The 24,674-nt window shown below is 45.1% G+C and overlaps 1 protein-coding gene across 1 annotated transcript in view; it reads left to right on the top strand.

Annotated features, from left to right (window-relative positions):
- The window catches only part of LOC126163380 (sialin-like), a 161,056-nt gene that overhangs the window by 63,367 nt on the left and 73,015 nt on the right, over positions 1 to 24,674 (top strand). Inside the window, exons 3-4 of the mRNA XM_049920172.1 lie at positions 3,765 to 3,998; positions 18,798 to 18,882. Of these exons, the coding sequence (XP_049776129.1) occupies positions 3,765 to 3,998; positions 18,798 to 18,882 (319 nt within the window). The remainder of the gene's footprint in view (positions 1 to 3,764; positions 3,999 to 18,797; positions 18,883 to 24,674) is intronic.

Genomic DNA, 24,674 nt, shown 5'->3' with positions numbered 1-24,674 from the left:
GCTGATATTCTGATTGGTTCATTTAATACTGTGAAGTAAAGGGAGAGGACAAGAATATGGAAACACCACAAACGCGACATAGGCAAGTAATAACAATTTAACTTAACAATCTGGGACTGACGAGCAACCATATAACTACTATGTCGGCTAAAGTTAAAGTCTGCGACTGGCAAGCAATGACGTATTTTCTCTTTGTCGATTTTAGTGAAAAATCTGCAGTTGCTTAATGTCTTGTCAGCGTAAAATTTCGTGTAGAATAGTAAACACATAACCTCAAAGTGATCATGTTCCACGAACACTATTTGTTGGACAGTGTAATTTTAGCGATTGTAATGCAAGTTATATCGTGTGCACTGTGATTTCACATTTCTGATTATGCCACTGTGAAATTCAAATAAAAATTGTGTTGCTAATTAATGCCTGGATTACTTATCTTCCAAACATATTTATGTAGGAAGAGATATGCATCTCTTTAGCTGTTTAACTATGATCTGTCAAACTGGAAGTGGCCATCTACAACGTTATAATGCAAATAAAGTAGGAAAATCTATTGTAAAATTTATTTGTTGTGTGATCCACATCAGTTGGTAATATCCTTTACAGAATCAGTTTGCGGCATACTATTTCAGAATATCAAGATACAAGACTTGACATATGTGAAACAGAGTGCACCGACGGGTGAGGGAAACTTCGCAAGTGCTTCATCGGTTCTGTGGTTGTATCCATTACTCATACGAAGAGGTACTGTATTCGTAAAACCTTCTATACCTGTAACAGTATTCTGACATGTTGACTGAGTAAATAAGGTGACGACATGAACAGTATGTACAAAGTACACTCAGGTGGCAAAAGCCGTGAGATACCTCCTAATATCGTGTCGGACTTCCTTTTGCCTGACGTAGTGCGACACCTCGACGTGGCGTGGACTCAACAAATCGCTGGAAGTCCCCTGCAGAAATATTGAGCCATGCTGCCTCTATAGGCGTCCATAACTGCGAAAGTATTGCCGGTGCAGGACTTTGTACACGAACTGACCTCTCGATTGTGTCACATAAATGTCCGATGGGATTCATATCGGGCGATGTGGACAGCCAAATCATTCGCTCGAACTGACCGGTGTTCCGGTGACATGGTGCATTGTCCTACATAAAAATTGCACGATTGTTTGGGAACATGAAATCCCTGAATGGCTGCAGATGGTCTCCAAGTAGCCGAACATAACTACACCCAAGTTTAATGCTGATATATGGTGAAACAACGCTCTGGTGGCCGGTTTGCGGGTTTAAATCACCTCAGGGTATGACCATGCGGTGCATCTGACCTGCGGTCGTCGCACGGTGGCGCTGGCAGTAGTCCACATACGCAGAGGTGTGTTGGTGCATGTCAAGAGTACGGTGCAGCGAATAAGTGTGCAGACGTTTTCAGACGTGCTAATGGTGACTGTGTATTGAAAATGGCTCAAAGAACACATATTGATGACGTTATGACGAACAGAATACTATGGCGACTGGAGGCCGGTCAAACGCAGTAGGTCGTAGCACGGGCCCTCCGTGTGCCACAAAGTGTGATCTCACGATTGTGGCAACGATTCCAGCAGACAGAGAACGTGTCCAGGTGCTACAGTAGGGGACGTCCACAGTGTACATCACCACAAGAAGACCGATATCTCACCATCAGTTCCCGCAGACGGCCACGGAGTATTGCAGGTAGCCTTACTCAGGACCTTACCGCAGCCACTGAAACAGTTCTCACCAGACACACAGTCTACAAACGACTGAACAGACATAGTTTATTCGCCCGGAGGCCTGCAAGGTGCATTCCACTGACCCCCGGTCACAGGAGAGCGCGTAAAGCCTGCTGTCAAGAACACAGTACATGGTCATTGGAACAGTGGTGCCAGGTTATGTTCGTGGACGAGTCCAGGTATAGTCTGAACAGTGATTCTCGCCGGATTTTCATGTGACGTCAACCAGAAACCAGATACCAACCCCTTATTGTCCTTGAAAGGGACCTGTATGGAGTTCGTGGTTTGATGGTGTGGGGTGGGATTATGATTGGTGCACGTACACCCCTGCATGTCTTTGACAGAGGAACTGTAACAGGTCAGGTGTATCGGGACGTCATTTTGCACCAGTATGTTCGCCTTTTCAGGAATGCAGTGAGTCCCACCTTCCTCTTGATGGACGATAACGCACGGCCCCACCGAACTGCCATCGTGGAGGAGTACCGTACCTTGAAACAGAAGATATCAGTGGCCTGCCTGTTCTCGAGACCTAAACCCCATCGAGCACGTCTGGGATGCTCACGATCACTTCAGGAGCTCCGACAGGCAATGGTGCAAGAATGGGAGGCTATACCCCAGCAGCTGCTCGACCACCTGATCCAGATTATGCCAACACGTTGTGCGGTCTTTGTACGTGCGCATGGTGATCATATCCCATATTGATGTCGGTGTACACGCGCAGGAAACAGTGGCGTTTTGTAGCACATGTGTTTCGGGACGGTTTTCTCAACTTATCACCAATACCGTGGACTTAGAGATCTCTGTCGTGTGTGTTCCCTATGTACCTATGCTATTAGCGCCAGTTTTGTGTAGTGCCACGTTGTGTAGCACCACATTCTCCAATTATCCTTAATTTATGAGCATATTTCCAGTCAATGACTGGTTCAGAGGACCCAGTCCATTATATTTAAACATAGCCCACACCATTATGGACCCACCATCAACTTAACAGTGCCTTGTTGACGACTTGGGTCCATGGTTCGTAGGGTCTGCGCCATTCTCGAACCCTACCATCAGCTCTTACTAATGGAAATAGGGACTCTTCTGAGCAGGGCATGGTTTCCCAGTCGTCTAGGTCCAACCAATAAGGTCACGAGCACAAGAGAGACGTGGTACTGCTAGCAAGACACTCGTGTCTGACGTCTGCTGCCAGAGTACATTAACGGCGCAGTTCACCGCATTCTGCTAACGCATACGTTCGCGGTACGTGTCACACCGATTTCTGCGTTTCTTTAAGGGGAGTTGCTTGTCTGTTAGCACTGACAACTCTACGCAAACGGTGCTATTCTCGGTCATTAAGTTAACGCCGTCGGCCACTACGTTGTCAGTAGCGAGAGGTAATGCTTGAAACTTGGTGCTCTCGGCACACTCTTGACGCTGTGGATCTTGGAATATTGAATCCCCCAACGATCTGCGAAATCGAATGTCCCATGCGTCTGGCTCCAACTACCATTCCGGGTTCAGAGTCACTTCATTCCCACCATCTGAGAACAAACGACAGCTCCGCCAAGGCAATACCCTTTTGTTCCTTCTGTAAGAGATACCACCGCCATTTGTGCCTATCGCTATTCCCTGACTGTTGTCAGCTGTCAGTGTAGAGAATTGGTCTATGTGGGTCTACCACAGGTGCTGCACGACAGAATTCTTGAAACAGATGAATGAAAACTCCTGTAAACTAATTCGAGAGAGTTGTAAACCCGATAGGAAGGAAACAGAGCGTCAGCTACGGAAAAGATCTCGTAGCTAAGGCTCGAGATTGCACTTTTGCAGCCGGCCGCTGTGGCCGAGCGGTTCTAGGCGCTTCAGTCCGGAACCGCGCTCCTGCTACAGTCGCAGGTTCGAATCCTGCCTCGGGCATGGATGCGTGTGATGTCCATAGGTTAGTTAGATTTAAGTGGTTGTAAGTCTAGTGGACTGATGACCTCTGATGTTAGGTCCCATGGTGCTTAGAACCATTTGAACCATTTGAGCACTGTTGCAGAACGGGGAGTTCGCGTGGGACAAGCAGAAGCAGGGGGAGATCCTGGCGGCGTTCTACTACGGCTACGCGGCGGGTCACATACCTGGAGGACTGCTGGCAGACCGCTTCGGCGGCAGGATCGTCTTCGGGATCGGCATATTCCTCTCGTCCCTCCTCACCGTCCTCACGCCGATTTCGGCGTGGACCGACGCCTATCTTCTGTTCGCCAACAGGGTTGGACAAGGATTTACGCAGGCATGTATTAGCCTTATTGACTTACGTGATCTATCTACATATACGAGGGTTGGAACTTTAATAGTGGCGCCGGCCGGAGTGGCCGAGCGGTTCTAGGCGCTATAGTCTGGAACCGCGCGACCGCTACGGTCGCAGGTTCGAATCCTACCTCGGGCATGGATGTGTGTGATGTCCTTATGTTAGTTAGATTTAAGCAGTTCTAAGTTCTAGGGAACTGATGAGCTCAGAAGTTAAGTCCCATAGTGCTCAGAGCCATTTTTTTGTAATAGTGGCAACTATTTATTTACAGCTCGTACAAAATAGATACGTGTTTCAAAGTTTTACTTACCTTCAAAGTAGTCACCAGCACTGTGTATACCACGCTGCCACCGATGTGGAAGTCGTAGGATACTCTTAGCAGTGCCAGTTGTGTTGACAGTTTGAGCTGCGCGGTCTATTGCCCGACGAATTTGTAGCAGTTCTGAAGCCAATGCCGTGAAGTGTTTCCTTCAGTTTAGAAATCGAGTTGAACTCACGAGGCCTTAAGTCAGGAGACTGCAGTAGGTGGTATAGCACTTAGTAGCCCCATCAGTCAAACAAATCAACAGCTTGGCCGGCCGCTGTGGCCGAGCGGTTCAAGGCGCTTCATTCTGGAACCGCGCGACCGCTACGGTCGCAGGTTCGAATCCTGCCTCGGGGACGGATGTGTGTGATGTCCTTAGGTTAGCCAAAAGTGCTCAGAGCCATTTAGACCATTTGAAGTAACAGCTTGCACTGTACGTGCTTGAACATTACCCTGCAAAATGATGGTCTGGTCCTGCAGAAAGTAACATCACTTCTGTCTCTATGCTGTTCATTTTTGGAACTCAACCTTCGACCAGCTTAGAGACAGAAGTGATGACACTTTCTGCAGGACCTGACCTTCATTTTGCAGGACAATGCTCAAGCACGTACAGTGCAAGCTGTTACTGATTTGTTTGACTGATGGGGCTACTAAGTGCTATACCACCTACTGCACACCCCCTCACTTAAGCCCTCGTGAGTTCAATACTATTTCTAAACTGAAGGAAACACTTCACGGCATTCGCTTCAGAACTGCTACAAATTCGTAGGGCAATAGACCGCGCCGCTCGAACTGTCAACACAACTGGAACTTCTTAGAACATCCTACGACTTCCACATCGGTGGCAACGGGTTATACACAATGCTGGTGACTACTTTGAAGATTAGTAAAACTTTGAAACACGTATCTATTTTGTACGATCTGTAAATAAATAGTTGCCACTATTAAAGTTCCAACCCTCGTATAAAGAAAAGTGTGTGTTTATTTGTTTGGTTGTTTGTAAATCTACAGTTTTAAATCCAGTACTGTTGAAATTTTGCACACTTTACCTCAAAGACAAGAGGGGGATCACTGTCTACACAAGATTTCATAATCTGATTTGAAACATGTATGTATGTATGTTATATATAAAAGTGAAAGTTGGTAGCCCGCATCTCGTGGTCGTGCGGTAGCGTTCTCGCTTTCCACGCCCGGGTTCCCGGGTTCGATTCCCGGCGGGGTCAGGGATTTTCTCTGCCTCGTGATGGCTGGGTGTTGTGTGCTGTCCTTAGGTTAGTTAGGTTTAAGTAGTTCTAAGTTCTAGGGGACTGATGACCATAGATGTTAAGTCCCATAGTGCTCAGAGCCATTTGAACCATTTTTGAAAGTTGCTACCAAAAATCTCCGATGGTTTTTGGTCGATGTAATTCAAATGTATACACGATCCACTAATGAACATTTGGGAGGACATAGACTAATTATTATTTAATATTCACAATAAATAAATATAATATAAAATAAAGGAGAACCGTTGTTACCAAACATTTCTAAATGTGTTTGATCGGTTTACTTCAAAATTCTTGCCTGATTTAGTTCAAATTTCTACATTCACACGAAACAATGAAGAAAATTGATGATAAATTAAATTAGAAAAACAAATATGTCGTTGTAAACTGTAACTCCTATCGCAAGGATAAGTTTCAGTGACAGTACCCCTCTTGGAGATAGTACTAGCCCGCGTGACGCGCGAAACATCGAACTGAACCCGGACTGTGATTTAAACTGTTCTAACAGTTCGAGTCGTGCTCAAACACAGCCCTATTTGAAACAGTGAAAACTGAGCTGAAACAAAAACACAGTGAGATACCTATCGCAAAATGAAACAACAGATGGCGCAACTGATCATCTTTTCGTACTTTGTGTGGCAGGTATTAAACATCCCGGCAAAAGCTGGGCTCTGCTGCCGTTGATTAATATGAGACGACTTCACGCTGCCACTACCAGCATTGTGGGAGAAACGTATTAATTCAGATTCCGTAAATCAATATGAAGTTCAGTGCAGAAGGTACCTACTTTACTTGTACTCACGATCCTAAAATCATATGACTCAGTGCAACAAAGTTTACTACTGTGTCTCATATAGTTTGTCAAATGAAATTTATTACTGTATTGGATTATTTGGTAGGGAAGGCGTAATGAGTAACCTTTGAAGGCCAAGAAATATGACCGTTTCTGCCGATCCTTCTGGAGAATGTTAGATTTAGATGTGTCGCCTGTCGACTAGAATCTGCAGGGGCGCCGTCATACTGCCAGAACACACACATCCTTGCAGCCAAAGAAAGCTCTTCCAATAATACTGGAAGCTCGTTTTCAAGAAAGTAGAAATGACTTCAAGAAAATCACTTCAACTTCCTTGAAAACGAGCTTCCAGTTTTATTGGAAGAACTTTCTTTGCAGGGAAGTGGAAGTGGAAGAAAATATGCAAAATGGAAGAACTGATTTAGCCTACAAAACAACAAATCAATTTTTTAACAAACATAAAACAACACTCTCAGGCACAACAGAAAATAAAGAGGGGAAAATGCTGTTTGTTGAAGACATGGTGAAGAGATGGAAAGAATACATAGAGGAGTTGTATGCCGGAACAACTCTTTCGGAGGAAGTAATAGGAAGAGAAGGGCAAGTAGACGAAGATGACAAGGGAGACGACATTCTGCAAGAAGAATTTGACAGAGCTCTAAAAGAACTACGGGACAACAAAGCAACGGGTACTGATGACATCCCTGCAGAACTAATAAAGAATGCTGGTGACAGCATGAAAACGATGCTGCTTAAACTTATTAGGTCCCTCTACAACACAGGAGAGATACCGACAGACTTCCAGAAATGCATCGTTGTTCCTATATCAAAGAAGGCAGCAGCTACAAAATGTGAACAGTACCGAACTTTAAGCCTAATATCACATGCATCAAAAATTCTAATAAACACACTTATGAAGAGAATTGAAGAGAAGGTGGAAGATATGCTGAGTGAAGATCATTCTGGTTTCAGAAGGGAATGGGAACAAGAGAAGCGATTCTGGAACTGAGACTCCTTATCGAAAATCAAATACAGAAAAATAAACCAACTTATATTGGCTCTGTAGACCTGGAAAAGGCATCTGATAACGTTATCTGGCAAGAGATGTTCAGGGTGCTAAGGAAAAGTGGAATGAAGTACAAAGACATCCGTGTGATACTCAGTTTCTATAAGAATGAGGTGGCAGTGGTTAGGAACTGTCGCCAGGAACAAAAGCAAATATCAGAAAAGGGGTAAGGCAAGGATGTGCTCTCTCTCTACTCTTGTATTTAACTCCTGCATCCAGGAAGCTACAGACCAAGTTCGAGAAACTAGTGAAGTGGGGATCAAAATTATTGGGCCGAAGATAGATATGCTACGTTATGCAGATGATATTGCTATAGTCACGGAGACAAAAGAAGTTCTAGAGGAAGTCCTCAGAACAATGGAAGGATTCTATGCAATCAGTACGGAATGAGAATAAACAAGAAAAAGACTAAAGTGATGGTATGCAGTACAAAATGGTTCAATGGATCTAAGCACTATGGGACTTAACATCTGAGGTCATCAATCCCCTAGACTTAGAACTACATAAACCTAACTAACCTAAGGACACCATACGTCCATGTGCGAGGCAGGATTCGAACCTGCGACCGTAGCAGCAGCGCGGTTCCGGACTGGAGCGCCTAGAACCGCTCGGCCACAGCAGCCGGCTATGCAGTAAAGGAGCAGAATATGAACCTCTGAGAATGAGAGTTGGAAGAGAGGAGCTGGAAGTGATTGAGGAATTTACTTACCTGGGAAGCAAAATAACAAGTGATGGTAGAAGCCGGAAAGAAATTGCGAGCAGAATACAAAAGACCAAAATTGCATTTAATCGGAGGAGGAACTTACTCAACAGCAACAACGTCAGTCTGAAAATAAGGAAACGTATCATGAAAGATTCGTTTCGAGTGTGGCCCTATACGGATGTGAAACTTGGACGATTGGAAGAGAAGGGAGAAGACTGCTAGAGGCCCTGTAGATGTGGTGCTGTAGAAGGATGGTGAAGATCAGCTGGAGAGACAAAGTAACAAATGAAGAGGTGCTTAGAAGAGTACAGGAAACCAGATCTCTGTGGAAGCACATCCAAACAAGAAGAGACAAACTCGTAGGGAACATCCTATGACACGACAATATCATTGGAACAATAGCAGAAGGAGCTATTGAGGGAAGGAAACGGCGGCGGCGACCAAGGATATCATACATGAAACAGATCATGAATGATGTTGGATGCAAAACATACGTGGAAATGAAGAGGAAGGCAGACAGTAGAGAGGAATGGTGCTCTGCTGCAAACCAACCACAGGGTTGAACACGAAAAGAAGTGACTTCAGACGAGCCACAGGAGAGTGAGTTGGGGACCTTACTGTCCATGCTGTATGAGCAAGTGATGAAAAATGATGCCTCCGAATTTTCTATTCTGTTCTCAATATCAGTTGAGGTATTACATGTCACATACATTACTCCGTTGACCCCCCGCGCCCCACTCCGCTGACGGAAGTTGCAACCCTTTGCCGCTAGAAGGCTCCGAACTGTAGCGTGTAACATGGCGTTGTGTAACGTATGTCGGTGAGTGAAAAGCAGCGTCTTGTAATCGAGGTTCCAAGTGCAGAAAAAACATCGACACATGTAGCACACTCTCCATCAGCGTGCCAGACCACGCATGAGCGCCGCCACGTCTGCAGCAATCCACTGCCCTGGGTTCACTGTCATCTATGATGATGATGTTTGGTTTGTGGGGCGCCCAATTGCGCGGTCATCGGCGCCCTTACAAAGTTCCAAAACTGATATCGATGAGCTTCACCATAATATCAGTTTTACAATTGAGCGAGAATCCGACACTAGGTCCTTAAAATTTTTGGACCTCACTTTAACTGTGGTTGACAACCGCACTGAATTTAATATTTTTCGGAAAAATACGTTTTCCGACAATATTATACCTGCAGACTCGGCTCATCCGTACGCCCATAATGGCCTTTTTTCATTCTAATATTCATCGAGTTACAGCTATCCCTCTTGCACCAGATGCGGTAGAAACTGAAGTGGTCACACTTGAGAATATTGCTATAAATAATGGCTATAGGCCTCAGTTGGTAAGACAGATGCATAACAAGAAAATAAATAAAAATATTATTACGTCTTCCACCTTAGGGGATGCGTTGGATGACAAACAGGTGGCAAAGATGTCTATCCCTTACATAGGCAATATAAGTTACAAATTGGGGCGTTTACTCAAAGCCCATAATTTCAGAGTCGCCTATTCTACTAACAATAGTTTACATATTTACATAGGAATTTAATTCACTCCTTGCAGAGTAAGAGCGATAAACTTTCCCAATCAGGAGTATGTAAAATTACATGCGGGGATTGTCCAAAATTTTACATCGGGCAAACGGGGCGAGCTCTGGGTCTCAGGTATAAAGAGCATATTCCTACTAGAAGCGGTGCTAAGGGCTCTACTTATGCGGAACACCTTGTGCAAACGGCTCGTGCGCTGAACGCTCCAGTTAATATCGAGTTACTTCATGCCGTGGTTAAGGGCTTAAAACTGGATGTTTTGGAAGAAATGCAGATCTTTAAGCATCTGCAACATGTTAAAGACAATATCCTTAACGACCAACTCCTACTAAGAAAGAAAATTTTTTGAAGGTTTCGCGCCTTTACTTTGTTCTTCATACTTGTAAATCTGATGATCTAGGGATTAACACATGCACGCGCTGACTGGCGAGTGCGGTTGGTCAAGCTCTTCATCTTCTTTCTTTTTTATCCTCAGTTTCCTTTTACGATGAAGGTGATTTTAGCCCGTTGAACACCTCACGTTTTATCCCAATATCTTTATTACCACAACGTCTTTAGATTACGTCCCCTCAGCCCCCCCCCCCCCCTCCCGCCTCCCGCCTCCCAGGCTAACTACTGGCTTTAGGTATAGTATTTAAGAGTTCCTCCTGTTCTCATCGGTAGCTTCATATATAAGTTTCTTTACTAGCATAAGCAACCATGTGCGGTTATTTTTAGATTTCATCTCCTATTTAGCTCGTCTCTTGTTCTATCCATTCCATCTGTCGATATACGTTATCCACGGTTGGGAATATATGGGCTATTTAGCCCCGACACATGTATAAACTTTCTCGTATTCACATGCGCATGCGCATTCAAGTAACTTCCCTTGTCTTGCGCATGTGCATAGATAGTGGGTCAGGCTTGTAAGTGAGCGACCGTTTGTAGTTGCAGTTTATGGCGGGTCATGGCCCATCGAACATAGGCCGGTGTGAAGTGGAGCGTACACCATTAAGTTAAGTAGTCGTTTTGACTTTGTACATATGTACTGTTTGTGTTTTCCTTTTCTTTTTCGTTTATAAATGTATAGCTATGGTGTTCTTTTAATCATTGACAAAGGTCTTCTTAGGCACTTGTGGGTTTTATTGTTGTTCTGAAGAAGGTGTAGTTATCTACGCCGAAACGTGGGTTGACACTTAACACTAGGTGCTTTTTTCGCAATCGAGGCGGATTTTTAGTTTTTTAATATATTTGATCATTGTCTGACGTCAACCAGCTACTTATTTTCTCAGAAAATAAAAGATTGGGAAAAGGATTTCTTACACATTTAGTTCCTCTAGAAGGTTCTACACAATTTTCATAGTATCCAAAAATTTCGTAAAGTTCTACAGTGCTCTGTTATTTTTACAGTCATTGGAACTGCCAGCAATCACCCTAGAAAATCCAAAACTTATGGACACATTTAATTTTGTCACCATATTTCCTGTTGCAGTACCCCTCCAGGGATGCTATGCGTATATTACTCTCTCCCTATTTTTCCCAGTTAATGTGTCAAATGTGTATTAAGTTTGATGCAGCTATTTCCAAAATCCAACACCCGTCCGCACTCCTAATGGCTGTTAGGGATATCGTACCCCCAAAGCACTTCTTTCCAGATACGTGTACTAAGTAGAAACTGCTCCTGGCGTTCAAGACCTCATATGTTGGAGCAAATTCGCTTATGCCTGTAAAGATATCACATTATTATTTCTTTTGGTATCTTGAACAGGTTTGTGGGACGCTCTGCGTAGATCTCATGTATGAGGGTCACTCCAAAAGAAATGCACACTATTTTTGTAAAAATACATTTTTCATTCTGCATGTGTGAAAGTTTTACAGTGTGTAGATACAACCTTCCCGCTTGTTTTCGAACTTAGTTCAACCTGTTCCCGTTAGTGGCGCCGTCACAGCATGTCTTCAAGATGGCTCCTACACTTGACGTTCGTCAAAAGCAACGTGCTGTCATAGAATTCCTGTGCTGTGAAAACTAGACAGTGGGAAATATCCACAAGAAGTTGAAAAAGGTGTATGGAGATGCTGCTGTCGATCGCATTACAGTTAGTCGGTGGGCAAGCAGGTTACGTGATGAAAGCGGGCACGGCAATATTAAGGACTGTCCTCGCAGCGGCAGGCCTCGTACTGCACACACTCCAGACAATGTGCAGAGAGTTAACGAACTGGTGACTGTTGACAGACGCATCACAGTGAACGAATTGTCACACTACGTTGGGATAGGGGAATGGAGTGTTTGCAGAAAGCTGAAAGTGTTTGCGTTAAAAAAGGTTTGTGCCAGGTGGGTTCCCAGGAAGTAGACAGTGGCTCACAAAGAAACAAGAAAAAAGGTATGCAGCGAACTTTTGGAACAGTACGAGAATGATGGAGATGAATTTCTTGGAAGAATTGTGACAGGTGATGAAAACATGCCTCCAGCATTTTTCACCAGGACGAAGAGGCAATCAATGGAGTGGCATCATGCAAATTCACCCAAGGAAAAAAAAATTCAAAACCACATTTTCTGCTGGAAAAGTTATGGCCACAGTGTTTTTCGATTCCGAAGGACTCTTGCTTGTGGACATCATTCCAAGTGGAACCACCATAAATTCTGATGCATATGTGACGACACTGAAAAAACTTCAAGCTCGACTGAGTCGTGTTCGACCACATCGGCAAAAGCAGGATATTTTGCTGTTGCACGACAATGAACGGCCACATGTCAGTCAAAAAATCATGGAAGCGATTAAAACTCAGATGGACAACAGTGAAACACCCGCCTTGCAGTCCTGACATGGCTCCATCTGACTATCATCTCTTTGCGAAACTGAAAGACTCTCTTCGTGGAACAAGGTTTGAAGATGATGACTCCCTTGTGCACGCTGCCAAACAGTGGCTCCAACAGGTTGGCCCAGAATTTTACAGTGCGGGTATACAAGCGCTGGTTCCAAGATGGCGTAAGGCAGTTGAGAATGGTGGAAATTATATGGAGAACTGAAAATATTGTTCCTAAAGGATGTATCTACACACTGTAAAACTTTCAAACATGTAGAATATAAGATGGATTTAAAAAAAAATAGTGTGCATTTCTTTTGGAGTGACCCTCATAATTTGAGCATAGTGTTAATTTAACTGTGAAGTCATGTCAGCTGTAATAATATTCGATACATCTGTAACATAGAGCTTGCAAATAGGCGCATTAATACTGTCAACATACACACATCAAAAAAAGTTTTGCATCATCTCGCTTCCGAGAGTTCCGGAACCTGTACAGAAAATTGGAATAGAGATCAACATAACCATCATTTCCGCCCTTTTTATTGCTCATGAAGACCACACATTGCTTGTTGTACCATCATACAGCGAGACCTTTAGAGGAGGCGGTTCAGACTGCTGTAACCACCGGTACCTATAATACCCAGTATCACGTCCTCTTGCATTGACGCATGCCTGTGTTCGTCGAGGCATACTCTCCACAAGTTCGTCAAGGCACTATTGGTCCAGATTGTCCCAATCCTCAACGGTGATTCGTCGTAGATGCCTCAGTGTGGTTGGTAGATCACGTCGTCCATAAACAGCCCTTTTCAAGCTATTCCAGGCATGTTCGATAGGGTTCATGTCTGGAGAAGATGCTGGCCACTCTAGTCGAGCGATGTCGTTATCTTGAAGGAAGCACATTCACAAGATGTGCACGATGGGGACACGAATTGTCGTCCATGAAGGCGAATGCCTCGCCAACATGATGCCGATATTATATTGCATTATCGGTCGGAGGAGGCATTCACGTATCGTACAGCCGTTAAGCGCCTTTCAAGACCATCAGCGGCTTACATCATCCCCACATAATGCCACCCCAAAACAGCTGGGAACATCCACCTTGCAGCACTCGCTGGACTGTGTGTCTAAGGCGTTCAGCCTGACCGGGTTGCCTCCAAACACGTCTTCCATGATTGTCTGGTTGAAGGCATATGCGACACTCATCGGTGAAGAGAACGTGAGCGGTCCGTTGGACATGTTGTTGGGCCCATCTGTACCGCGCTGCATGGTGTCGTTGTTGCAAAGATGAACTTCGCCATGGACGTCGGGAGTAAAGTTGCATATCATGCAGTCTAATGCGCACAGTTTGAATCGTAACGCGACTTCCCGTGGCTGCACGAAAAGCATTATTCAACATGGCGGCGTTGCTGTCAGGGTTCCTCCGAGCCAAAATACGTATGTAGCGGTCATCCACTGCAGTAGTAGCCCTTGGGCGGCAAGAGCGAGCCATGTCGTCGACAGTTCCTGTATCTCTGTATCTCCTCCCTGTCCGGACAACATCGCTTTGGTTCACTCTGAGACGCCTGGACACTTCCCTTGTTGAGAGCCCTTCCTGGCACAAAGTAGCAGTGCGGACGGGATCGAACCGCGGTATTGACCGTCTAGGCATGGTTGAACTACAGACAACACGAGCCGTGTAGCTCCTTCCTGGTGGAATGGCTGGAGCTGATCTCGTGACGGTCCACCTCTGTCTAATATGCGTTGCTTATGCGTGTTTGTTTACATCTTTGGGCGGGTTTAGTGACATCTCTGAACAGTCAAAGGGACTGTGTCTGTGATACAATATCCACAGCCAACGTCTATCTTCAAGAGTTCTCGGAACCGGGGTGATGCAAAACTTTTTTTGATGTGTGTGTGTATAGTTTGTGATTTTCTCATTTGGACAAATCTCGTAGCTTGTCGTTCTACCGTAATTACAATCTAAGGTTCAGAATGGTTCAAATGGCTCTGAGCACTATGGGACTCAACGTCTTAGGTCATAAGTCCCCTAGAACTTAGAACTACTTAAACCTAACTAACCTAAGGACATCACACACACCCATGCCCGAGGCAGGATTCGAACCTGCGACCGTAGCAGTCCCGCGGTTCCGGACTGCAGCGCCAGAACCGCTAGACCACCGCGGCCGGCACAATCTAAGGCAAAAGAACGACTCACCACGTAGAAATTATCCGAATACGAGATGTGAGAACGCATTTGTCCACCTCTGGCCTTTATGCAAGCAGTATTTCTGCTTGGTGTTGACTGATAGAGTTGTTTGACGTCCTCCTCGCAGATAACGTGCCAAATTATGTCTGACAGTGCGTTAGATCGTCAAAATAGAGCTGGTTGGAGGTCCCCAATTGGGGAGACGTTCTGCGACCTTGCTGGCCAATTTAGGGTTTAGTACGCATGAAGACAAGCAGTAGAAACTGTTGCAGTGTGCGGGTGGGCATCATCTTGGTGAAACGTAAGCTCAGGATGGCTTGCCATGAAGGGCAAGAAAACGGGGTGTAGAACATCATCGACGCATACCGCTGTGCTGTAAGGGACCCACGGATGACAAGAAAAGGGGACCTGCTATTAAATGTAATGACACCCCAAACTGTCGCTTCTGGTTGTCGGGGCCATATGATGGGCGACAGTCAGCTTGGTATCTCACTGCCGTCCTGGGAGTCGCTGGACACGTCTCTCGCTGGAATAGCATTGACCGGAGCAGAATAGTCTTCAGTAATGACCCTGCTTCGAACTTATCTCCGATGAACAGCAAAGATGTGTCTGGAGATGTTCCAGGCAGTAGTTGGAGACGAACCTGTGTTCCGCCATACAGCCCGACAACCAGTAATGATGGTGTAGGGTTCAATTTTCTTTTCATGGCAGGACCTCTTCTATATCATCAGCAGAACACTTACAGTACAGCGGTATGACGACGATATTCCACACCCCGTTTTGTTGCCCATCATGACAAGCTGACTGTCCTGAGCTTACGTTTCAGCAAGATATTGCCCGCCTGCATACGGCGAGAATTCCTCATCTTTGCCAAACCCTAACTTGGCCAGCAAGGTTGCCGGTTCTCTCCCCAGTGGAAAACGTTTCGAGCATTATGCGCAGGGCCCTCCATCCAGCTCGGGATTTTGAGTATCTAACGCCCCAATTGGACAGAATTTGGCACGACATCCCTCAAGCCATCCAACAAGACTATCAATCATGCCAAGCCGTATAACTGCTTGCGTAAGGGCCAGAGGTCGACCAACGTGTTATCGGCTCTTTCATTAATCATCCAGTTTTTTTCTAACTCTAATCATTTATTTGTTTGTACATGTACATCACATCTACAGATTTCCGTCCCATTCCGATAATTTCTTCGTGGTGCGTCCTTTTTTGTCATAGATGTATTCTTTATATTTGATTATATGTCAAAATATATGACAGGGTGGGAACATTCATATAAACTGTCCACGAAGTACAATTCATAAGTCGTTAAAGAATATATCTTCATGTATCTTTATAAAACGTAGTAGATCACTGACAGTTGTAGAAATTATTTTAGCACTTGTCCAGAACCACTAAATAACTAAAGCAGAAGTAACATTTTGAAGAGATACGAAAATTTAAACGTATAGAGCTGTGTCGCCACCCATATTTGGTAGGAGCAGAAGATTCACTGTAAAAGCCCCCTCGATGACACACACAGGAAATCCCACTGGGTCGGTTGTTTGTTTAGCACAGCTATTAGCGCCTCCTGCACCAGTATGCGGGGCTAACCTGGACTGACTTGAAAAGACCGGCAGCCACTTAAATGAATGCAAATGGCAATCGTCTACCTCATCCTAAACGTGTCTCTCTGGCTGATGCAACTTTGTGTAATTACAATTCTCAAGGCTATGTGAACAATTAACTAGCTGTGTGCTGAGAGAGAGCTTTAGAAGTACCCTATTTTTACAATATTGATAGAAAAATACTTGCGTTACCATGAAGGGAATTTCTTTCCTGCACGAATAAGTGTGGAGATAAAAATAATGCGAAACTGTTATCTCACAAAATTTCCGGACGAAAGACTATCAAATAGTTTTTAATTTACAAAAATATACCATTGTGATCTTGGCGAAATGTCAAATGTAATAGTCGCTGACTAGAACTGATGAGTTACAGCTAGAATCACTCAAAATGGTTCAAATGGCTCTGAGCACTATGGGACTTAACTTCTGAGGTCATCAGTCCCGTAGAACTTAGAACTACTTAAACCTAACTAACCTAAGGACATCACACACACCCATGCCCGATGCAGGATTCGAGCCTGCGACCATAGCGGTCGCGCGGTTCCAGACTGTAGCGCCTAGAACCGCTCGGCCACCCCGGGTGGCAGAATCACTCACTTCTGAAGGATATCTGAGAGTAACAGTTTACGCGATTATGAGGAGGAGCCATCATATGGGCTCAGTTGTAGGTACAGCAACTGCCAGGCTGCCTTTGAGATTGTCTGCTTAGTGTTTTACACTCAGAGCATTTATACGACCTATGCTGGAACTCTACTCCCATGCCTGGTATTCATATCAGGTCGTAAAGGGGAAATCGAGCTTATACAAATAACATCTGCAGTAATAGCAACTGCCTTCTGTGCCCCTTGGGAGAGTGCAATAAAAATTCTTAAAATCGCAGCTTGCAAACATTCGAATAAAGATCATAATGTCTCACAAAATCCTATTTAGAAACTTCCATAAATTGGTTTTAAGGGCTGAGCTGGTGAATTTACTGCAGCATCCTATGTGCCTCAAAACATGTTGATTTTATTCAGGATTCTAACATACCATATTATTTTCCACCCTATCGAAGCAGGAGAGTGTTTGATGTCCTGGAGGAGCACTTTGGGGACCACATTCTGGTTCTGGGGTACCCAGAGGCCATTGGCATGGGGCTCGATTGCCCACCATATTCTCCAGGTCTGAACACGTGCGACTCCTTTTTGTGGGGCTATATTAAACACAAAGTGTACAGCAATAACCCCAAAACCATTGCTGAGCTGAAAACAGCCATTCAGGTCATCGTCAGCATCGATGTTCTGACACTTCAGAGGGTCATGCAAAATTTCGCTATTCGTCTGCGCCACATCATCGCCAATGATGGCAGGCATATCGAACATGTCATATCCTAAATCCGAATAACTGTAGTGACGTTTACATGCTGAATAAAGTGTGTGCACGCCATAGTTTGTAACTAATTGATTTTTTTCATATAGTTCAATACTTTTCACCTTGTACAATGACTATTGGTACTCATGGGCCTGAGTTCTTTCAGATATAGTGGTTAATGTCAAAGTTGAAATGACCGGATGACCACGTGGCGTCCGACAGCATAGTAAGAAAAATTATAAGACTCACTCAACACTGAGTTTATAACAAATGGAATTAACACTTTGACCGCCTAATTACATGTGAGGATCTCGAGGTGGAAATTTGCAAATTTAATCACCGATTTCATAGTGCGACCGTGCTACTTAGTACACCCTGCGCGCTAGCATATCTTCATGATTGTAAATCCCATATGAAGTGACTAAACTTCAAAGGCAAAAATCTAATCCTGACTTATGATCAAATTCCACGTTCCATCAGAACGAGCGTACCTACCGTCTACTCGGGTCGGGGATCTAAAATTCACAAATTTCTGTGGACGGTGTGTCCAAAGTTAGTTCTTTGTGGAGGCGAACTCCTCCACAGCTCCCACAGAAAGAAAGTGAGGGACTACCTCTAACCTGAAGCTATGTCGCCATGTTCCCATCTCAGTCAGGTGACTATGGTGGGATCTGCATATGGAAAGGAATGAGGCTGCTGCTCCCAATAACTAAATATAAAATAAACCCAAATGTGCACCTGGGAAAGATAAAATTATGAATGGGGTACGAAAATAACGGACCCCTGTCAATGTGACGTAGCGTAAAAATAAGTTAAATCATTTTCTTCAGAAAAATTCTTAAAACTGATTTTTTGGTTACTTTATAATTAACTTTAGCGTTGCAATACAACAATATTCCTTAACATTCAGTCATTTCATTGTATTTATATTGAAATAAAATGTACATCTTTGACTTCTTCAGGCATCCCAGAGACTCCTGTTCTTGAAATCCACTGCATTGCAATGTAGATGTACTATGGAGCACGTTGTAGCACAGTCGTGAATTTAGCTCTTACAAATATTAAAAAGTATTTGTTTTTCTCGAGACTTTTCCTGTATCGAAATTTTACTTTCAGAAAAATTCGAATATTTATGCAACCTGTTGACACCAGCTTGACGTCATTTCTAGGGCGGCATAATACCGGCTATTCAAACGCTGACTTCCAGATGGGCGCCTGACCACGAAAGGAGCAAGTTCTCCGTCATTTTCCTGGGTGAGTTCACAACGTTCAAACCCCATTTTTCCCCCAAGATCTTTTCTTTTATGTAAAAACTTATGTAACTTCAACTTATATACTTTAATTTCGTTGGACTACCCCACAAGAGCTATACTGAAACTATAACTTATTTGTAGTTGGGTAATGACAATGGAGACGTAAGTTTGATTATAATTTCCAGCTTAGTCTGTTATTATGTTTGGAGTATTCCAGAAGCTAATGAGGAAGTGTACACGTGATAGTGACTCGAAGGGAAAGTAGATCTCAGATGTACTCTGCCTCCCATTTTGAGATATAGTCATCGTGAAGGACAGCATTTTTATAGTAATGGCAATCACAGTCTTCTTTTCCCTTAGCGCTGTCGTCGATTTGACAAGTTTCTAAAATTAAAGGCCTCCAGTCACAGTCATCATGAACATTCTGACAGGGAGAAAACTTATTTTCACTGTGGTCTCATTTTACCCTTTACCAGCAGACTGCATTTTAGTGGTGTAACTGAAAGCACGAAGTACAGTAGTCGCTCAGAGATTGCTCTTCCAGAACACGTAGAGAGTAGCAAATGAGAGTAAAGGTTATGTCAAGTGATACGCCCGCTAAACTCCCTGGGCAGAGCAGGTAATTAGGATTGTGGAAAGGGCCAAATAAGGTTGGGGTCAGTTTCACCTTAAAATTGTAATTTATTCTAATTTAATAACACATTTACAACCAAAGCGGTACATAGCCGAACTTTTACAACTACGAGTTTCAAATTCCAAATCTTTCACAGCTGAAGCCCTCCAAACCAGAAATCTTAAAAATCAACAAGGTAAATTTCCAGTGACTGAAAACACGCAGTTACAAGTTCAAACCTAATAATTAAAATATACACTCCTGGAAATTGAAATAAGAACACCGTGAATTCATTGTCCCAGGCAGGGGAAACTTTATTGACACATTCCTGGGGTCAGATACATCACATGATCACACTGACAGAACCACAGGCACATAGACACAGGCAACAGAGCATGCACAATGTCGGCACTAGTACAGTGTATATCCACCTTTCGCAGCAATGCACGCTGCTATTCTCCCATGGAGACGATCGTAGAGGTGCTGGATGTAGTCCTGTGGAACGGCTTGCCATGCCATTTCAACCTGGCGCCTCAGTTGGACCAGCGTTCGTGCTGGACGTGCAGACCGCGTGAGACGACGCTTCATCCAGTCCCAAACATGCTCAATGGGGGACAGATCCGGAGATCTTGCTGGCCAGGGTAGTTGACTTACACCTTCTAGAGCACGTTGGGTGGCACGGGATACATGCGGACGTGCGTTGTCCTGTTGGAACAGCAAGTTCCCTTGCCGGTCTAGGAATGGTAGAACGATGGGTTCGATGACGGTTTGGATGTACCGTGCACTATTCAGTGTCCCCTCGACGATCACCAGTGGTGTACGGCCAGTGTAGGAGATCGCTCCCCACACCATGATGCCGGGTGTTGGCCCTGTGTGCCTCGGTCGTATGCAGTCTTGATTGTGGCGCTCACCTGCACGGCGCCAAACACGCATACGACCATCATTGGCACCAAGGCAGAAGCGACTCTCATCGCTGAAGACGACACGTCTCCATTCGTCCCTCCATTCACGCCTGTCGCGACACCACTGGAGGCGGGCTGCACGATGTTGGGGCGTGAGCGGAAGACGGCCTAACGGTGTGCGGGACCGTAGCCCAGCTTCATGGAGACGGTTGCGAATGGTCCTCGCCGATACCCCAGGAGCAACAGTGTCCCTAATTTGCTGGGAAGTGGCGGTGCGGTCCCCTACGGCACTGCGTAGGATCCTACGGTCTTGGCGTGCATCCGTGCGTCGCTGCGGTCCGGTCCCAGGTCGACGGGCACGTGCACCTTCCGCCGACCACTGGCGACAACATCGATGTACTGTGGAGACCTCACGCCGCACGTGTTGAGCAATTCGGCGGTACGTCCACCCGGCCTCCCGCATGCCCACTATACGCCCTCGCTCAATGTCCGTCAACTGCACATACGGTTCACGTCCACGCTGTCGCGGCATGCTACCAGTGTTAAAGACTGCGATGGAGCTCCGTATGCCACGGCAAACTGGCTGACACTGACGGCGGCGGTGCACAAATGCTGCGCAGCTAGCGCCATTCGACGGCCAACACCGCGGTTCCTGGTGTGTCCGCTGTGCCGTGCGTGTGATCATTGCTTGTACAGCCCTCTCGCAGTGTCCGGAGCAAGTATGGTGGGCCTGACACACCGGTGTCAATGTGTTCTTTTTTCCATTTCCAGGAGTGTATGTATACGACAGCTAGGCTGAAAGCCTCAAGGTAAGGGTGGGTAGACAAACATAAACAAGATGCAATACAAACGGCTGAAGGCCCACAGTAAAGTTTTCAAAATTTTAAAATAAATTACCATAACCTTTCAAAGGCAGAAGGCCGCAATGTTTAAGCTCTAAATATAATTTTAAGAATAAGGTTCCAAGTAGCAATGTTTCAGCTTGAAAGGCGATTTTAAGAATAAGGTTCCAAGGCTGAACAACCACAATTAATTTTCCAAAATTAAAAAAAATTATAACCATAAGCCTTAAGTTTTAAGTAGCCGAAACCGGACTAAAACAAAAGATAACAAAACGGCAATAACCTTTAGTAAATATCCACTTGCCGGAATTCAAACTTACTTACATAAAACACAGTAAAACCAAGAATTTTTTAAACCATTGGCTATGATGGATTATTAACAGACAATTAAACACCGCTGAGAAAGACAGTAAAGACAACAGCACTCAGAAGCTTCCAGGGGGTCGGTCTGCCCTCGTTCACTTAGGTGAGGCAGGTGGTGAGCCCAGCTACACTTGATCCGTCGGAACCCAACCAAGGAACAGCCATGGATCGACCGACAATCGACTTGTTTGCCACCAATCGGTACATGAGAACTCAAACACAAAATGTTACAAGCATGATTATCCACAATCAAATATGTATATGTATTAAGCTGTCAAAACTACACACCGTGTTGGACATTGACAACAGGTAAGGCATGGACACTGCCTGAGATTAGGTTAGTGGCCAGGGCACGTAACCAGAACACTAACGGCCACAAGGCAGAAAATCCCGCTGGTGCACTTGAATTGTAGTCAACCAATATAGTTAATTCCACCGCATAGCGGCTAAATTTCAGCAATACAGTCACTCAGTGTTGCTCATAGGAAAACCTCCCCAACAGCGAACCACCGAAACGAACCAAACAAAACGTGAATTGATGTGGCTTGGGTAGTTGAAACCACTACTCAACTTTGACGTCCTGGTTCGGTGAACCACGAAGCTCGTAGCGATCAGACAGCTCCACACACGCTCCGACACTGCGCAGGGACCGCCAGTGGACCCAGCCGACTGCACCGCACGAAGGTAACTTCCCTGATCCGCAGCAACCGACCGTCTCCCCTTCAGAATGCCGACATCTAAAATAGTCGTCAGTGGAAATAACACCAACTACACACACAACCTGACAAACACTTGGACGAAGACCTGAACGATACCCAACAGTAACTAAGCACGCACGAAGACAAATCGGGAGTCGATGCGCACACACACACACACACACACACACACACAGAGCCGATTCCTGAACGATCGGAGAGCCAAGACGCGTCGTCCGGTAGGACGACCGACCGACGATCCACCAAGACCATGGCCCGCCTCAAGTGATGCGTGGCGGCAATGGTCGGGCGAGCCATGTCGACGCAGACCTCACTGCTCCAACCCGACTGCACTACTGCTGCTTTGCAACTCCCCGACTGGCAGGTCCGGACTGCTCTCCAGACATGTTCCAACTGACTGGCAGCCCGAACTCGCGACCCGAACTCCTTACGACAGGCAACGACCGGGAAGTAGTATCAGTCGAGCAAAGATACTACGAGAGGGGATATATCGATACGCGCTGCTAGCTAGGCAAAGCAGCAGCTCAGTGACAGTAGTAATTTAAATTAACGTAGTGAGTTGGAAGTACGTTAAAAACAGGGTGTAAAATACATGATGGCGGGAACGCGAGCCATGCACAGCTCATCAAGCAATTTGTTTTAACAAGCTTTATGTTGAAATGCCCAACATACGAAAGAAAAATACGAACCTAAAAATGCTGCATCTACATTTACACGGTTAATTTTTTGGCAAAGGGTAAAAAAAACTATTTTCCAACACACGGCTGGGATGGTACAGCAATCAGTAATATACGATGAAGGAACAGTTAGTCTTGGTTGCAGGGATGTATTTATTATCTATTTACCAATGACGCGTTTCGTCTGATTCAGGCAGCTTCAAATTTCCCTACACCAAAAATTAGATTTTGTTGCAAGTGATATGACTGCATTTTGAAAAGCTGGAGTAACTAGCAAGCAACTGCAACACGACTTACTGAATATTTGGTGGTGTTAGGTACATGTTGATACCGAACAGCCGGCCAGTGTGGCCGAGCGGTTCTAGGCGCTACAGTCTAGAACCGCGCGACCGCTACGGTCGCAGGTTCGAATCCTGCCTCGGGCATGGGTGTGTGTGATGGTCTTACGTTAGTTAGGTTTAAGTAGTTCTAAGTTCTAGGGGACTGATGACCTCAGAAGTTAAGTCCCATAGTGCTCAGAGCCAATTGAAGCCAGTTGATACCGAACGCATTATTTGCTGGGACGTTCTGTGAGCTCGGTATCTTATGTACCTAAAACCACTTAATATTGCAATTGCTTGCTAGTAACTCCAGCATTGCAAAATAGGGGTCAAAACACTTATAACGAAATGTATATTTCTATGTGAAGGCCAGTCTGAAGATATCTGAAGCAGGCGAAACGTGTTATTGGTAAATAAATAATAAATACGTACCTGCAACCATGACTGACTGTTTCTTCGTAAATAAAACTACTATCACAATATATACATACCATTCCACTCTCTAATGGCACATGGAAAAAATGAATGTTTAAATCTTTCTGTGCGAGCCCAGGTTTCTCTAAAGGACCACAAGGAATTATTCGTTAGACGTGATGTACATGTACATGTACAGACAAGCAAATCATTACAATTTCAGAAAAATTGGATGATTTAGTCAAGAGAAAGAGCTTCATAAATTGAGCAAGTCAACAAAGCGCTGGTCCATCTTTGCCCCTTATGCAGTCAGGTATCGGCTTGGTATTGATTGAGAGAGTTGTTAAGTTATTAGATGCCATCCTGAAGGATATCGTACCAAATTCTGTCCGACTGGCGCGTTAGTTAATCAAAATCCCGAGATGGTTGGAGTGCACTGCCCATAATGCTGTAAACGTTCTCAACTGGGGAAAGATCTTGCGAACTTGCCGACCAAGGTAGGGTTTGGCAAACATGAAGACAAGCAGTAGAAAGCCTCGCCGTGTGCGGGGTGGCATTATCTTGCTGAAATGGAAGCCGAGGATGGCTTGCCGTGAAGGGCAATAACGTGGAGCGTAGAATATCGCCGAAGTACCGCTGCGCTGTAAGGGTGACTCGGAGGACATCCAAAGGGGTCCTGCTATGAAAAGATATGACACCCCAGACCATCACTCTGGGTTGCTGGGCGGTATGCAGGCGACATTCAGGTTGGTATCCGACCGCTGTCCTGAGCTTCACCAAACGTATTCTTTCTTTCTTTCGCTTACGCCATAGTCCCGCAGAGATCGCAGGGTCGGCGTGGTTACAATGGATTTGGCAGTGTTAGTGTTAGGGATGGTCGAATGCCCTTCCTGCCGCCATCCGATACCCCCCAGGACGAAATCAGTGTACCCCAACTGTCTGCGAC

This window comes from Schistocerca cancellata, chromosome 1 (assembly GCF_023864275.1).
Source record: "Schistocerca cancellata isolate TAMUIC-IGC-003103 chromosome 1, iqSchCanc2.1, whole genome shotgun sequence".
Classification (NCBI taxonomy): domain Eukaryota; kingdom Metazoa; phylum Arthropoda; class Insecta; order Orthoptera; family Acrididae; genus Schistocerca; species Schistocerca cancellata.
This window is presented reverse-complemented; position numbering and strand designations above follow the sequence as displayed.